Source organism: Balaenoptera physalus (assembly GCF_965194825.1).
Source record: "Balaenoptera physalus genome assembly, chromosome: 14".
NCBI lineage: Eukaryota > Metazoa > Chordata > Mammalia > Artiodactyla > Balaenopteridae > Balaenoptera > Balaenoptera physalus.
In genome coordinates, this window is record NC_138893.1 from 72,177,293 (window position 1) to 72,194,433 (window position 17,141).

Genomic DNA, 17,141 nt, shown 5'->3' on the forward strand with positions numbered 1-17,141 from the left:
AGGGGCGATGTGGAGACCAGGGTAGAGACCCAGGCTGGCCTCAGTACTGGGAAGCTCTGTGCTTCTGTCTGAATGCCAGTGCTCAGATGTCTGGGGTCTGGAGCTGAGGTGGGCTTGTCTGGGTAACAGTGCTCCGCTCCGAGCGTGGTTACCTGGCCCTCCCAGGGTCAGTGCTGTCGTGGGGGCCTTAGTCCTTACCCCTCTGAGGTTCACCTTCAATGGGGCTGGTGGAGACTCCTCAGGTGGGCTACCTGGTAATTATTCCAATTCACCAGCACGCAGAGGGCGAGGAGGGAGGCAGGTGTACCTGGTGAGTTGATTGCTGGGCACGTGGATCTGGGCTTAAGGCTGATGGGCAGCAGGTGAGGTTGCTACTGTGCTCGCCTTCCGGTCGGCCATCCCCACTCAGCAGAGTCCGGTCGTGCCGCTCCTCTTTCAGCCCTGCTGCTGCGTGAGTTTTCTCCACACCTCGGTGAGCAAGGAAAGGGCCGAGCCTGCCAGAACCAAGGTACTGTGTTCAACTTTGGCCTGAAAGCTTTAAGAACAATTAAAATAACACAGAACCAAAGTGAAACAGGAAGGGACTGACTCTTCTGGGACAAGTGCCAGGAGTGGAGGTGGAACCTACACTGCTTTCTACAGTCCTAGGAGGTCCCAGGGACCCGGCTTGTCCACACGTTGGGAGCCCACGCAGCACAGCCACGGTGTCCTGACCAAGGTGGATGTGTGACCCCAGGTACAGGATCTGGGGAGGTGGGGTCCCCCTGGTGAGTGTGGACGTGTGACCCCAGGTGCAGGGTCTGGGGATTGTGTGGTCTCACCCCATCTGCATGGGTCAGGATCACATGTAGGGGGAGACCCCATATCTGCTTTTTGCCTGCAGTGTGTCTTGTCCCTTCTGAGATTTCCAGCATCTGAATAGAGCCATGATTAACCTGTGGTGCCTTTTCTTCTCTTAATCTTGTCATGATTATATGAGGACAGGCACCTTGGAACAAGCTGCTGCTCCGTGTTCTGCTGATTGATCAGTAACCCTTGGTGGCATATTATTAATTCACAACATGTCATATATCAGATCTAATTTATAGGGGTCACCACTCTCTGGGTTCCGCGGGTCAGAGCTCAGGTAGCATAGACTAGCCCCCCTAAGAATGGTCCCTCACAAGCCACGGGATGGTACCTTGATGGCCCCTGAGATGGGGGAGGGTGCTTGGGCCTCGCACATTTGTGACAAACAGGAGTCGAACTGGAATCTCAATGAACAAGACATCATTTCAAAATTCATCATCTTTTAAGTGAACTAACAATATGTCACATACCCTTTACCATCATTACCATTTTAGGTGCATGTTTCCGAGGCATCAAGTACATTCACCTTGTCGTGGAGCCATCACACCATCCCTAGAACTTTTCATCTCGTAAAACCAAAATTTCACAACCTTGAAAGTCTCACTACCCACCCCCTCCTGCGGCCCTGGCACCGACGTCCATTCTGCCATGAGTTGTTGACTCCAGGCCCCCCATGTGAGTGGAATCCTGCAGTGTTTGCTGAGGGGTCAGTTTAGAAAAGCTGACTTTCATTCTGAAGGTCTGTCTCTTTGCATCTGAAGAACTTGCATTTAGGTAGAAGCTGTAGGAGGGAAAGCGTGTCCAGGGTGCAGATGAGCCAGGACCTGACCAGACACTTTTGAGACCCTCTGGTCCCGTCTCTTGGGCTGTGCCTCATCTGCATCATCGTGGTCCCTGCTGCTGCCCCTGGGAAGCTGGTGTCTGAGTGAGGTTCCTCTGGTGCCCCTGCTGCCCTCCCCTCTTCCTGCCAGTTGGGGAGGGAGATGGTTGCCGAGTGGTCGTTCCTCCTGAGGCAGGAAGGAGCTTACAGGGCAGACCCTCAGAGTGTGGGGTGTGATCCCAAGAGCACGGGCCCCTCATAGGACACAGTGTCGGGGTGGCGACAAGTGCTCAGGTTGCCTCATCACTAACATGGACTGTTCCCAAGATCCTGCTCAGGAGGGCGTGGTGGTTGGCCTGGGAACCCAGCGGCCCTGTTCCTGTCCTGGAGCTCGGAGAGCAGGTCCACCATGGGCTCCGGATTCACCCCGGGTCTCAGCCGTCTCCTCTGTCCTGTCTTTGAAAGCAGGAAAACGACTTCTACTGATCATCGTCCATAACATAGGCCTGGTCCTGTCGATATTAGGCTTCTTTAACTTAGACGTCCTGGGATAGCAGGTGTTCTTAGGCCTAAAGAAGGAACAGCTCGTGAGTGTAAAAACATTTTCAGATGAAAGTAATATTTGATGACTATCTCTATACTACTTTGCTGTTGACTTCTCTCAGTCATAATTCTCCTGGTTTTAGACCTGATGTGGGGATTATAGGGGAGTCAGAATTTAAATCTTCATAATCTGTGTATTTGTAGCTTCAGTATCATTGATGATCCATAGTTTCTGTGGTTAGGGACGTTATTGATTTCATGTAAAGGATTCACTTTGATGATAGGGCAATTCAGATTAGAATGATGGCTGTAAATTGTTCAAATGTCTCTCTACTTGTGCATCTAGTGTATGCGTCTGAGTCAGTCTAGTTGTCAGTATTAGTGAAATAATATAGAGGACTAGAGAACTTACCCAAAAATATTTATTAATGTGATCATGAAAATGTAAAAGTTTTTCCATAATTGGTGCTGTTGCATCTTGAGAACCTAGATGAAATGGATATGCCTTAGTGATATACAGGATTTTTGCCTATGATTTAACTTTGACAGTTATGTAATTTTTGTTTTTACTGTTATCTCATTTATTGAGAAAGACATAATGATTATGCTGTTGGCTTGACACCGGTTGAAAAGGATTTGATTTCTTCCTTATTTTAAATTAACATAGGTAGGGTCTTCAAACGTAGGATGTGGTGGAGGGCATCCGTGTAACCATTATAGGTTAGTAGTAGTAGTTTCCACTACTGAGACTTCTCGTTTCGATGCAAATCCTTCTCAAATTATGACAATTATTAGCATTACTGCTGATGAGATGAATGAGCCTATAGACGAAATGTTTCATGTTGTATGTGCATCAGGGTAGTCAGAGCAATGCAGCGATATCCCTGAAAGGCCAGGAAAGTGCTGCGCGAAGAAAGTCATATTTACTACTACAGAGATAGTTGTGAAGGGAGTTTTTGCTCATGTTGAGTTAAGTGTATAACCTGAGTACAGTGGAAATCAGTGTAGGAAGCCTCCTGTAATAGTGAAGACTGCTCCCACTGACATTACATAATGGAATGTGCTACTACATGGTCTGTATCATGGAGGACAGTGTCCTGGGGTGAATTAGCTAAGATGATTCCTGTCAAACCACCTACTGTAAGGAGAAAAATAAAGCCTAAAGCTCATAATATAGTGGGAGATCATGTAATATGACCTCCGTGAAGAGTTGCTAATCAGCTAAATACTTTTACTCCTGCAGGAATAGAAATAATTTTGGTGGCTGATGTGAAGTATGCTCAGGGGTCAACATCTTTCCCCATGGTAAACATCTGATGGGCCCACAAGATAAATCCTAAAAAGCCAATGGACATGATTCATGGTATTCCCATATATCTGAAAGGCTCTTTTTGTCCTAAGTAGTATGTAATGATATGTGAGATCATTCCAAACCCTGGTAGGCTACGAATGGAGACTTCTGGGTGACCAAAGAATCAAAATAGGTGTTGATACAGGATTGGGTCTCCTCCTGCAGAGTCAAAGAAAGTAGTGTTTAGGTTTGTATCTGTTAACAGTATGGTAATTTAGGCTGCTAGGACTGAGAGTGACGATTATAGTAATATGGCTATAGTTGGGGCAGATCAAACAAATAATGGTGTTTGGTATGGGGATGTGTCTGCTGGTTTTATATTAAAGACTATAGTAATAAATTTAATAGCACTAAGTATTGAAGAGACACTTGCTAAATGTTAGGAGAAAATGGTTAGGTCGACAGAGGCTCCTGTGTGGGCCTGATTGATGGCTAGAGCTGAATATACGGTTCCACCAGTACCAGCACCAGCTTCTAATATTGATGATATGAGTAGGAGTAAGAATGATGGGGGAAGTAACTAAAAGTTTATATTATTTATTTGGGGGAATGCTATATCAGGTGCCCCAGTTATTAGTGGGACAAATCAGTTTCTGAACCATGCAATCATAACGGGTACACCTCTAAAGAACATTATTACCAATGCAGGGGCTGTTATGACGAGGCTACAGATTTGCTCATCTCCAAGTAGTGCTCCAGGTTAGCATAGCTCAGCATGGACTAATAGACTGAAGGTGCTGCCTACTATTCCAGCTCAAGAAACAAACTGTAAATATAAGGTGCCAATAACTTTGTGATTTGTTGAAAATAATCATCAGTTTATGAACAGAGGTAAAATGACTGAGCTAGCATTAGATTGTAAATCTAAAGAAAGAGATTGAGCCCTTTTTTTGCCAAACCCTGTGGTGAATCAACAAATTGAATTACAAATTGAAAGAAGCAGCTTCAATCCTGCTGGTGCTTTTCCCGCCTTTTTTTTTCTTAAAGGCTGGAGAAGTAGATTGAAGCCAGTTGACTAGGGTATTTACCTGTTAACTAAAATTTCCTGGGGTGTAAGCCCATCAATCTAGTAAGAATTTAGCTTAATTAAAATGTTTTATTTGCATTTAATTGATGTAGGATTGAGTCTTGCTTCCTTATTTTCAGGAATTAAGTAAATTGCACTTGCTTAGGGTTTTGAAAGCTCTTGGTCTACACTAATCTATATTCCTAGTCCAGCACTGATAAGAGTGGGTGTTAAGGGTAGTAACAGTGTAGATATTATGATTAGTAAGGATAGGAAGGTTATTTGTTTTTTTTAATGTTATTGAAGTATAGTTGATTTACAATGTTCTGTACAGCAAAGTGACTCAGTTATAGATATATATATCTATATATTCTTTTTCATATTCTTTTCCATGACGCTTTATCCCAGGATATTGAATACAGTTCCCTGTGCTATACAGTAGGACCTTGTTGTTTATCCATCCTCTCTATATATTAGCTTTCATCTGCTAATTCCAAACTCCCAATCCATCCCTCCCACGCCCACCCCCTTGTCAACCACAAGTCTGTTCTCTATGTCTGTCTGTTTCTGTTTAGTAGGTATGTTCATTTATGTCGTATTTTAGAGTCCACATATAAGTGATATCATATGGTATTTGTCTTTCTCTTTCTGACTTTGCTTAGTATGATAATCTCTAGGTCTATCCATGTTGCTGCAAGTGGCATTATTTCATTCTTTTCATGGCTGAGTAATATCCCATTGTGTATATATACCACAGCTCCTTTATCTATTCATCTGTCAAAGGACATTTAGGTTGTTTCCATGTCTTGGCTATTGTAAATAGAGCTGCTATGAACCTAGGGGTGCATGTATCTTTTTGAAATATAGTTTTGTCTGGGTACATGCCCAGATGGGGGATTGCTGGGTCATATGGCAACTCTATTTTTAGTCTTTTGAGGAAACTCCATACTATTTTCCATAAGGGCTGCACCAAGAAGGTTATTTGTTTTGTATATTCTAATTGTTTTATTTTTATGTTGTTTATTGAAGGGAATATAGTTAGTGATGTGGAGTATGTTAGCTGCAAGTAGAAATATATGCTGAGGACTGCTCTGATGGCTATTAGTGTGGTAGAATGATGTTCTCATTTTTGTGATCTCTTGGATAATTATTCATTTGGGTAAAAACCCTGATAGTGGTGGGAGACCTCCTAATGGTGAGGACCAGTATTGTGATGGGAGGTGTTTTATTTCATGTGTGTGATAATGATCCTGTTGTACATAAGCTGGGCATAAATAGTAAGAAGACAGAAAGTGTTATTGTGATATAAATTAGCATGCTTAGGATTGTTATGATTAGATTATACATTATAATAGCTGTTATTCATCCCATATGGGCAATTGACAAGGAGGCTATAATTTTTCCTAGGTGATTATGGTTAAGTCTGCCTCAGCCTCCAATTATGATTCATAATATAGCTATGATTAATAGTTTGTTTAGGTTGATGGATGGTGAGATTTGGTATAAAACTGAGAAGGGTGCACGTTTGTTCTGTTAATAGCATTGGGCTTCCTGTTCATGGAGTGACTTGTGTTACTTCAGGGACTGAGATGTGAAATGGGGAAAGACCTAATTTTATGACAAGGGCTATTGTTATGATGGTAGATGCTGTTGGATTAAAGATGTTTGTAATTCATTGTGTTCATTGACCAGAGTATATTAGATTAACAGTATAGCCATTACAAGTAGTATTGATTTGGTAGATTGTTTTAGAAAATATTTGTTGGATGCTTCTATAGTTTATGGGTTAATGTTTTTATTAGAATGGGGATAACATTAACCAGTGTGAGCTTGTTACAATTATGGTTCCTGATATAATTGTCAGTAGAATGATAATAAAAACAATATGGTTTATTAGTCCAGGAAGGATATAAAACAACATTTTGGGGGTATGGGCCTAATATCTTACTTTTGGTCCTTACTGTAGCATGTGGTGTAATGTGGTGGCATGGAGAATGTAAAACTCTTAAGAGTAGGTTCAATTCCTACTATTCTAGGAATAAGAGGGTTTAAACCTATATTATTTATTCTATCAAAGTAACTATTTTGTCAGACATATTTGTTTGTGGCGAGATGCCTGATGTGATGACAGATTGTGAAACCTCTCAGATACACAGAGCTAATGTTAGTGGTAAAAAAAAACTTTTTTATATAGAGATGTGTAAGTTGATTATATCAAAATTGTGGGTAGGATGCTGGAATTCCTAGAAAGCAGATTGTGAGGAGGAGTGTTTAATGATGACACTGGCTATATATAATTCTGGCATGTAGTGGTTGTAAAATGCTCCTAAAGGTAGGATTGTCGTGAACATGTTTATTATAATGACATTGACATATTCTCTAGGAAGAACAGGGTGAATGTACCTGTGTTTTCTCCATTGAAGCCAAATTCAGGTTTTGATTGTACTTTTGCAAAATCAAATGGCACTTCATTGGATTTCTGCTAGAATAATCAAATTCTGGGTAGGGGTCAGGATGGGAAAATTAGTCATAGGTGTTTTTTGTGTAATTACTGTTGAAAGTGTAAATGATCCATTTATCAGCAGGACTGATAAAAGAATAATTGCTAATGTTACTTCATATGAGATTGTCTGTGCTACTGCCTGTAGAGCTCCAATTAGTTCATATTTTGAATCTGAAGCTCATCCAGATCAGAGGATGGAATAAATGGCTAGGCTTGATATAGCTAATATAAATAGTATGCTTAGGTTTATACTAATTGGTGGAGAAGTTATGGGAAGAGGAATTCATATTGTGAGAGCCAGGGTTAAGGCTAGCACTGGTGCAATAATAAATACATAAACTGATGATCTTGACGGTCATAGTGGAGCTTTAATGAAGAATTTGACTGCATCAGCTATGGGTTGCAATAATCCACAGGGGCTGACCATGCTTGGCGCTTTCTGGATTTGCATATAGCCTAGGATTTTCCATTCAGTTAATGTAAGGAATGCTACAGCCAGTAAAATTGGGTAATTAGTGAAAGAACGTTGATTATAAACATATTCTTAGGAAGAGGACTTGAACCTCTGTGGATAAAGGTTTAAGTTTCATGCAGTTGCCGGGCTCTGCAAACCCTGACAAACCTTGCTTACAGTAGGGTATGTATAAATTAATTGAATGTAGATTATATCATCATTTAGTTCGAATACATTTTGTAAAGTAGGCCTTATTTCTCTGGTCCTTTCTTATTGGGAGAAATCTAGTAGATAGAAACCGACCAGGATTATTCCAGTCTGAACTCAGATCATGTAGGACTTTAATTGTTGAACAAAGAGACCATTAATAGCAGTTATACCATTGCAATGTCCTGATCCAGCACCAAGGTCGTAAACCCTGTGGTTGATATGAACTCTAGAATAGGATTGCACTCTTATCCCCAGGATAACTTATTCCATTGATCAGTGTTTTAGAACAACAGGCAATAAAGCATTCTGACTAGTTGGTCTAAATTTTAATCACTAGGAGGTTGTTTTATTCTCCAGGGTCACCTCAACCAAAATTGCTAATCAATTAAAAGCTATGTTATCCTTTAAAAGGTCAGTTGTTTATGTTTTTGGATTAATGAATTAATTTAAGCTCAGTAGAGTCCTCCCGTCTTATATTATTCCCGTCTGTTCACAGGAAGGTTAATTTCACTGATTAAGAGAGACAGTAAAAGCCTTGTGTGACCAGTCATGCAAGTCCTTATTTCCAGAACAAATGACTATGCTACATTTCCACACTCAGGATACCACAGCCCTTATTAAACAGATGTCACTGGGCAGGAAGTGCCTCTAATACCAGAAGTGCTAGAGGTAATGTTTTTTATAAGCAGGCAGGGTTTGTGATTCCCAAGATCCTTTTACTTTTTTCTTTTTTAATAAATTTATTTTATTTATTTATTATTTTTGGCTACGTTGGGTCTTCCTTGCTGCGTGCGGGCTTTCTCTAGTTGCAGTGAGTGGGGCCTACTCTTTGTTGCGGTGCATGGGCTTCTCATTGCAGTGGCTTCTCTTCTTTTGGAGCATGGGCTCTAGGTGCGTGGGCTTCAGTAGTTGCAGCACGTGGTCTCAGTAGTTGTGGCTTGCGAGCTTTAGAGCGCAGGCTCAGTAGTTGTGGTGCACGGGCTTAGCTGCTCCGCGGCATGTGGGATCTTCCCGGGCCAGGGCTCGAACCCGTGTCCCCTGCATTGGCAGGTGGATTCTTAACCACTGCGCCACCAGGGAAGCCCTCCTTTTACTTTAAAAAATCTTTTCGTAAATGCATACTTGTGTTGGGTTAACAATGTTTGAATAGGTTAAGTATTAGTTTAGGTTTACTTTATTGTTAACTATCAGTGGGTTATCTGTTCTGATATAAGCTTATGCAAGGAGAAATATTTCTTGTTACATTAAGAGTATTGCTTCTATTAATGAATAGATTAGTCCAGTATAAAACTAGTTGCTTTATTTACTATTAAGATGAATGTGTGTGTGATTGACCTTGAATGCTTTCTGAATTGGTGGCTGCTTTTAAGCTAACTATGGTATTGTTTATGCTTATTGTCTAGAGAAGGTTGTATCCTTTATCTAGAAAGCTGCAGTGTTTTAGAATGACACTTAAAATTACAGTAAAAGTCTTTTTTTAAAAAAATATTTAAAGTTGAACTAAAATTCCTTTCTGGACAACCAGCTGTCACCAGGCTTGTTAGGCTTGTCACCTCTACTCACATGTCTTCTCACTAGTTTGCCATTTAGATGAGTTTCTTCTTGTAAACTGTTCCTAAGTAGCTCATCTGGTATCAGGGAATTTAACTTAAGTTCTCTTTAAAGTTTTCTAGTTAAATCAGTATGCAAAAACTAAAAGGGGTAAGCTTTTGGTACTTTTCATGCTTCTTTCATCATTCCCTTACAGTACTTTATTTATAGCAACAGATTTAAATTTCTATCTATATACATTAGATGTTGACTGAATGTTAATTTAGTTTACTTATGATAGTTGAATTTGGCAGGAAGTTTGGACTAGTTTTAGTAAAAAGTGTTCATGCAGTATGAAATGTCCTGGGTGTAAACTAGGTGCTTTTCTTTAAGCTGCACTTTGATTCATCCAAGCACTTTCCAGTCTGCTCACCTTCCAGTATGCTTACAGTTTATCTCCTGTTTTATGTTTGGTACTTGTTAATAGGTTATGAAAAGTTACCTATATTTGAGGAGAGTGATGGGCAATGTGTGTGTGCTTCATGGCCTGGCCTGATTCAATTAAGCACTGTTCTTAATTTACTACTAAGTCCTCCATTGGTTTTTTTATTTCATAGAAACTTTTGTATAAATTATTTTGTTCTTGAGGTAGCAAATGGAGCCCACTTGTTCCCCTCCCATAGGTTACCCTTTGACCTGACATTGTTATGTCTGATAATTGTGCTTAGAGTTGTTCTTCACCAGGGTCTCCTGAGGGGGGCGGTACACATGGCTGGTGAGGTTAGTCAGAGTTTATCGCTTATACAACAGGCTCCTCTGGAGGGGTGTGAAGCACCACCAAGTTCTTGGACTTTTAGGCTGATGCTAGTAATATTGCGGTGAGTAATTTTGTTACAATTATTTTGATATAGGGCTAAGCATTGTGGGACATCTAATTCCAGTTTGGATCTTGGCTGTCATGTAATCACAAATGTTAAAGCACTTTCCTAGCTTATTTTTATTTTAGCTGTGGCTTTGTACAGCCTAGGGCTTTATTTGAGGGTAATTTTTAACATGCTTTATGCTGGATTTCTTAATTAATATGGGTTAATCTTATGACCAGGGTGGCTGATGCAAAATTTACCAACCCTAATTCTTTTTTAATATAAATGTATTCATTTTATTCACTTTTGGCTGCGTTGGGTCTTAGCTGCTGCACGCGGGCTTCCTCTAGTTGTGGCAAGAGGGGGCTACTCTTCGTTGCGGTGCGTGGGCTTCTCATCGCAGTGGCTTCTCTTGTTGCGGAGCATGGGCTCTAGGCGCGTGGGCTTCAGTAGCTGTGGCTCACTGGCTCTAGAGCGCAGGCTCAGTAGTTGTGGCGCACCGACTCAGTTGCTCTCTGGCATGCGGGATCTTCCCGGACCAGGGCTCGAACCCAAGTCCCCTGCATTGGCAGGCGGATTAACCACTGCGCCACCAGGGAAGCCCCCTAATTCTTAATAGAACTTAAGCTTTCTTTTATGGCTTAATTTTTATCACTGCCATTTCCCATGGGGGTGAAGTTAAGCAAGGTGTGAGCTACTTTTTAGTGTGCTTGATGCCTGCTCCCTTTAATCTTTTGATTTAGAGGGCATTCTCAATGGATACAGACCTGCATGTGTAATTTTATTAGAAATTGGTAGGCTGGGACCACACCTATGAATTTATGGAGTTAGCAAATTCATCTAGGCATTTACAGAGCCTGACTTTACTTATTAAGCTACATCAGCAGGTTGAGTAGGACTTTGTACGTATAAGATTTATGTATTTATGTGATATATTGGCATTCAGTGTAGTAGTTTGGGTTGTGTTAAAATTAGTGTTGAAATATTTAATATTTTTTCTTTTAAAGATTATTAAATGTACTTTTATTTTTTTTAAGGTACATGGTGGAACTAGGGGGGTGTCTTTCTATATAAGACTACTATAAGTAATTGATTGGTATTATTAGGAGGCTAGTTTGTAGTTAACACTAACTTTGGATTGGTGAAGGGCAGTCTGTTTGTTAGATGAGTTACCTCTTATGTAGTTATGTGCTTCGCCTTGTTTGTGGGGTTCAGCAGGGCCACGATGGCCTACAAAATATGAGATTTAGTGTTAGGTAGGAGGGTTTGATTAAGGAAGCTATTTACCTGATAAACATGTGCATATGTATGTGTCTAAATGCTCTATGTCTGATGATTGTTGACTCAAGAACACATTATAGTTGATTATGTTGGTAAATAATATTCAACTTAAGCTCAGTTACAAGTTGCTTGACTGTGTTAAGGCCTCTGATGGCCACAGCTGAGTCACAGCATCCCCCAGAATTAAATAATAACCAAATGCATGAAACCAGTTATGTGTGAGCATAAGCTGATTTGATAGTCCATCCAGATGTCTTATTTAAGGGGAAAAAGTGGGCAATTTTAGGTGAGATGGCCCCAACGTAAGAACCAGATGCCAGATATAATTCATTTCTAGAAATCCCCATGGTTCTTGGGCCCAGAACGAGGAGAGAGGCATGTTTGGGTGGATTGATGGTGTATCGAGGCTTTCTGGTTAAGCTCTGGTTATTGGTTATGATAAGCATGTTGACTGGAAGTGTTTGGACATAATGTGGTATGTACAATTAATAAACATATGTCTTATATAATACCAATCACTTCAATTACCCCTTTGAATATTTCATAGGGACTGGAATCTAATATGGATTGAACTGTTTAATGTGTCCTATAGTATCAGTAGGCTGATGTACATGCTTATAGACATGGGGTAGATAATTAATACATGATTATAGGGTCATGTATTATGGTAAGGTATATGTATCAAACTTAATTATGTGGAAGGGCATGTATGTACAAAGTACACAGTAATGTCAGTTTTTATGATTTTAATACTTACACAGTACTTAAAGATAGTGTTAATGTCCCATAAGCAAATGTTCAGGGAATTCTTTAAAGAATTTCAGCTTTGGGAGTCGAAGGTGGAGCTGGAGCTTCTTTCTTCTTTGCTCTCTGGCATGTGGGATCTTCCCGGACCAGGGCTCAAACCCAAGTCCCATGCATTGGCAGGCGGATTAACCACTGTGCCACCAGGGAAGCCCCCTAATTCTTTTTTTTTTTTTTTAATTATTTATTTATTTATTTATTTATGGCTGTGTTGGGTCTTCGTTTCTGTGCGAGGGCTTTCCCTAGTTGCGGCGAGCAGGGGCCACTCCTCATCGCGGTGCGCGGGCCTCTCACTATCGTGGCCTCTCTTGTTGCAGAGCACAGGCTCCAGACGCGCAGGCTCAGTAGTTGTGACTCACGGGCCCAGTTGCTCCGCGGCATGTGGGATCCTCCCAGACCAGGGCTCGAACCCGTGTCCCCTGCATTGGCAGGCGGATTCTCAACCACTGCGCCACCAGGGAAGCCCCTAATTCTTAATAGAACCTTAGGTGGATAAGTTGTTCTCCTTTTCTGATTTACAAAACCAGGGTAATAAATACACTGCAAAGACTTTTCTTTTTAGGAGATTATTTTCAATAATGGTTGTTATTGGTATAAGGACAAAAATGAAAAGAAAGTATATAGAATAGATGCTAGTTCGGGTTTGTGCAGCCAAAAAAAGAAACCGAAGCTGAGATCGACGCAGCCCAAGTTTTATTCTGTGGCCAAGGAATGGAGAAGCAAGACCTTAGTTCATAGATCAAGTTCTCACCCACGGGGTGAGAGGGATTCGATTTTAAAGAGTGAAGACTAGAGGGAGGAGGAGTGAGGCTAATGACGGGGAGACAGATGCATTAGTCTACTGGGGAAGGGGCAGGGTTTTCCTGGAAATGGGGTGGCACCCCCTTTCTGTCCTTTTTTGGTCCCCATCTTCCAGTCATGGCCACCAGTACGTGTGTCATCCAGTAGCCGATGTGGTAAAATCAGCGTGTGATGAGACTGAGGGTCTCTTGGAGGTCAGATTCGTTGCCACCTTGGTTCCAGCTGGTTCTGTTTTTTTGTGGGGTTTTTTTGTCTCTGTATAGCTTCCTCCTTTTGTCTCCAGATCCTGTGACTTAAAGATACATGTTTATTCCTGTTCTGGGGGGAGCGGGGGGGGGGGGGTTGGTGGGTTTTGGGTAGAGACCTGGCACAGCTCTGGCAACAAAATCCTTCCTTTCCTTGTTACTGTTCCTCATGCTTGAGGGGCGCTGAAAGTCAAAGTTCTGCCTTCTGAAGCCACTTCTGGCTGAATATGGGTGCAGTTTTTCCCTGGATTAGAGGAGCAGAACTGTTCCTAAGTAGCCTAAAATATGTCTGCTGGTCACCAGGCTGCAGTCCCAGTTGCTCGTACCCTTGTGTTAGTATCATCTGAAGTCTGATGGCTTCAATCCATTCACTAACGAAGTTGACAAGGCAGCTAAGGAGGCAAGGCCCCAAGATGAGCAGGAGAAGAACAGCAGTTAGTGGGCCGAGAGGTGGAAGAGACCAGGTTAAACCGGGAGGCTCTGTTTGATCATATTCCAGATGCAGCTTGGATCTGGACCTTGTGTGTTATATCTATATAGCCTTTGAGCTTGCTCATATATCTCTTTAATGTTTACCTCAATCCGACCAGAGTTATTGACATACCTGCAACAGGCTTCATTTGTAACTGCACATACTCCCCTTTTCTCAGTCAGGAGATAATTAAGCACTTTCCTGTTGTCAAGAATAACATCTGCTAGTGAGTCTAGGGAAGTATGGAGGCCTTGTAAGTCATCCCCCATATTTTTAGATAAGTCCCTAAGGGCCTGCGTTGAGATTTTGTAGAGTGGTTTCATGCTATGTGAAACATCCACAGGAAGCAGCCAGTGTGAGGGCAATCTGTACTTCTGCCAGAATGAGATCTATTGCCCTTTTTTCTCAGGGTTGGGCGATATCATGAATGGTTATACCTAGGTTCTTGGAACACAGCTGGCCTAGCATGCATTGTGCACAAATTGGGGACTACCTAAACAAGGGTAGCCTAGAGCCCACCCTGGAGAAGGGTGGGAGTTAGGGTTGTTCTTATGGGGCAATTGGTTTACTCTCAGGCCACAAAGGAACCAGGTACCCAGGGGGACTGCATGCCTGGTGCACTTCTGAGGAGTTGAACCACCTCCATAAGTGGCTAGCCCAAGAGGGGGTGCCCTTGCAGTGTGGGGAGAGAGGCCCACCTGCATAGCAGGGGTCACTGGGGTATTCTTGACTAGTGGCTTTCCCCCAGGCCTCAGGAGGGCCATATACTAAACACCAGACAACCAGTGTCTTCCTTCCCCAGTAAGTACATCTCCCATCTGGTCCCTGTGTGTATGCATGGAGTCAGTGTGGAGGGCACCAGTAGGAGAAATTTCCACATAAATCAGTCCCGGGGCACTTAATTGTGGGGCAGTGGAAGCAGCATTGATCAGAGTCCAGATCAGCCACACGGTGTTACTGCAAGTTCCTCCCTTTGGTAGAGGCTGTTGATAGGGGCAGTGGCAGCAAGACTGTTAGAGAGATGGCACTGCAGTGTGAGTGCTTTGTACTCCTTAGGGGTGTTAATGCGAGGAGTGAGCTCCAAGCAGGAAAGCTGTGTTAGGGAAGAGATATGAACTTCAAGAGGCGTAGGATTAGCAGACCTGTTAAGCAAGGTGAGAGTGAGGCTGTCATTCTTAGGAGTAAAATGTGCTAGCTTTAATCCATAGGCATCACTTTGTGGGTGGGGGTGACAGACCAGCACTGGGATGGATTTTGTCCGTGGACTATAATCCTCAAGAAATTTACTACTGCATTGAATTCGCATTCTGCGTGGATAGTTATGAGACAGAGGAGAGAAGGAAAGGAAGAACAGACAATAATGGCCACTCATGCTGCCACCTGTATTAATATCCCCTATATCCAGCATGGACAGAGATGTTTGCCAGAGGAAGGGGTTTCGCAGAACAGCAGAAGCCAAGTAAGGCAACAGCAATGACAAGGGCAGCTACTCAGCCTGTCTGCCACATTACTTATTGGTAAGTTCATCCTTTTGAAAAGTAACTTAAGGTCTGTGACAGGTTCACAGGTGCATTGAACCGGTGCCCCAGTAACTTCCTCAGGCACAGGTCTTATCTTCACTCTGGTATGGTGGGCCCATGGAGTTATGCCCTGTAATTGTAAGGCAGAGTAAGTGGTCAGTGTTACTAGATAAGGTCCTATCCACTTGGGGTCTAACTGGTCTTGTGGATTTCCAGCCTTCCAGGTTTTCAAATAAACCCAATCCCCAGGGGAGAAAGGATGTAAAACCATGTCAGAAAGGGAAGGCAGTTCTGGATTCCTGCAGGCACATAAATCTGATTACTTCCCTTCCCTGTAAGGTATATTTCCATCGGTCCATAGCCCTAAGTTTGGCCTTGGAGCTGGGTCCTTCAGGAATGGGCCTCCCCTACATAAGCTCCTAAGGACTCAACCTGAGCTTTCCTTTAGGGGCTACTTGCATTCTCAAAAGTGCTACAGGGAGAAGCGAGATCCAGGGTTGATGAGTGTCTTGACAAAGTTTGGCTAAGTTTCTTTTGAGGATTTGATTTGTTCTGCTTTTCCTAGGGACTGTGGTCTCCAAGTGGAGTATAAACCCCATGTAATTCCTAGAGCTTAGACTCCCTTAGTAATTCGGGAAAGGCAGGCCCACTGTCACTCTGGATGGATTTATGGAGCCCAAACCGAGGGATTATTTCCTTAACTAGGGTCTTAAAGACCTCCAAGGCAGCCTCAGTTTGGGGGCGGGGGGAATGCCTCCATCCACCCGGAGGTGTCACTCAAAACCAGCAAATGTCTAGAAGTTCCTTGTGCCCAGGGCATGACTGTAAAATCAGTTTGCCAGTCTTGACCTGGATATGTGCCTCTAAACTGGGTGGGGGTCACTCCATTGACCTTGGGGTTGGGGGCAGGGGAGTGTTGGGCTTATTCCAGAGGCAGATAGGGCCAGCTTCAACCACCTGTTTAAGGAGATTGTGGAAATTAGGAGTAGTCATGGATTTGATGAGCCATTGATATAGGGCCTCCTGCCTGTAATGTGTGCTCTGGTGAGCTTCCCTGGTGGCCTGCAGGGCAACAGCTGATGGGAGGAACCGCTGCCTATGACCATTAACCATCCATCGCAGATATTCTGGGCTTTTAAAATAGCCCCATCTCAAAGCCTTTTCCCTTTCTTCTGGGGTATATATGGGAGTGTAGGAGTTAAGGTCTGGGTGAGGCGGTAGGAGTGGCATTTGAAGTCCGTCCCCATCCTCTGCTACTTGTTTAGCTGCCATGTCTGCTCTGTTAACTCCTCTTTTAATTTCTGCTTCTCCCTTTTGTTGGCCTCTGCAGTGAATAACTGCTACCTCCTTTGGCAGGAGTATAGCCTCCGACAGCTGCATAATTTCCCTCCATTCTTTTTTTAAATTTTTATTGGAGTATAATTGCTTTACAATGTTGTGCTAGTTTCTGCTATACAATGATGTGAATCATCTATATGTATACATATATCCCCTTCCTCTTGGACCTCCCAATCCCACACTTCTAGGTCATCACAGAGAACCGAGCTGAGCTTCCTGTGCTTTATAGCAGGTTCACACTAGCTAGCTATTTTACAGGTAATGTATAATGTCAATCCTAATCTCCCAATTCATCCCACCCTCCTCTTCCCCCCCATGTCCACATTATCCGTTCTCTACGTCTGTGTCTCTATTCCAACCCCGGAAATAGGTTCATCTGTACACTTTTGCTAGATCCCACATATATGCGTTAATATACGGTATTTGTTTTTGTCTTTCTGACTTACTTCACTCTGTATGACAGATTCTAGGTCCATCCGCCTCACTACAAATAACTCAATTTCGTTCCATTTTATGGCTGAGTAATATTCCATTGTAGATATATACCACAT

General features: G+C 42.6%; 1 protein-coding gene across 1 annotated transcript in view; it reads right to left on the bottom strand.

Moving 5' to 3' along the window:
• Positions 1–505: 505 nt before the first annotated feature.
• LOC309642274 (uncharacterized protein) overlaps positions 506–17,141 on the bottom strand; it is a gene marked incomplete at its 5' end in the record, with an annotated part of 91,456 nt that continues 74,820 nt past the window's right edge. Inside the window, one exon of the mRNA XM_082423531.1 lies at positions 506–2,238. Coding sequence (XP_082279657.1) covers positions 2,004–2,238 — 235 coding nt within the window. The 3' untranslated portion in view covers positions 506–2,003. The remainder of the gene's footprint in view (positions 2,239–17,141) is intronic.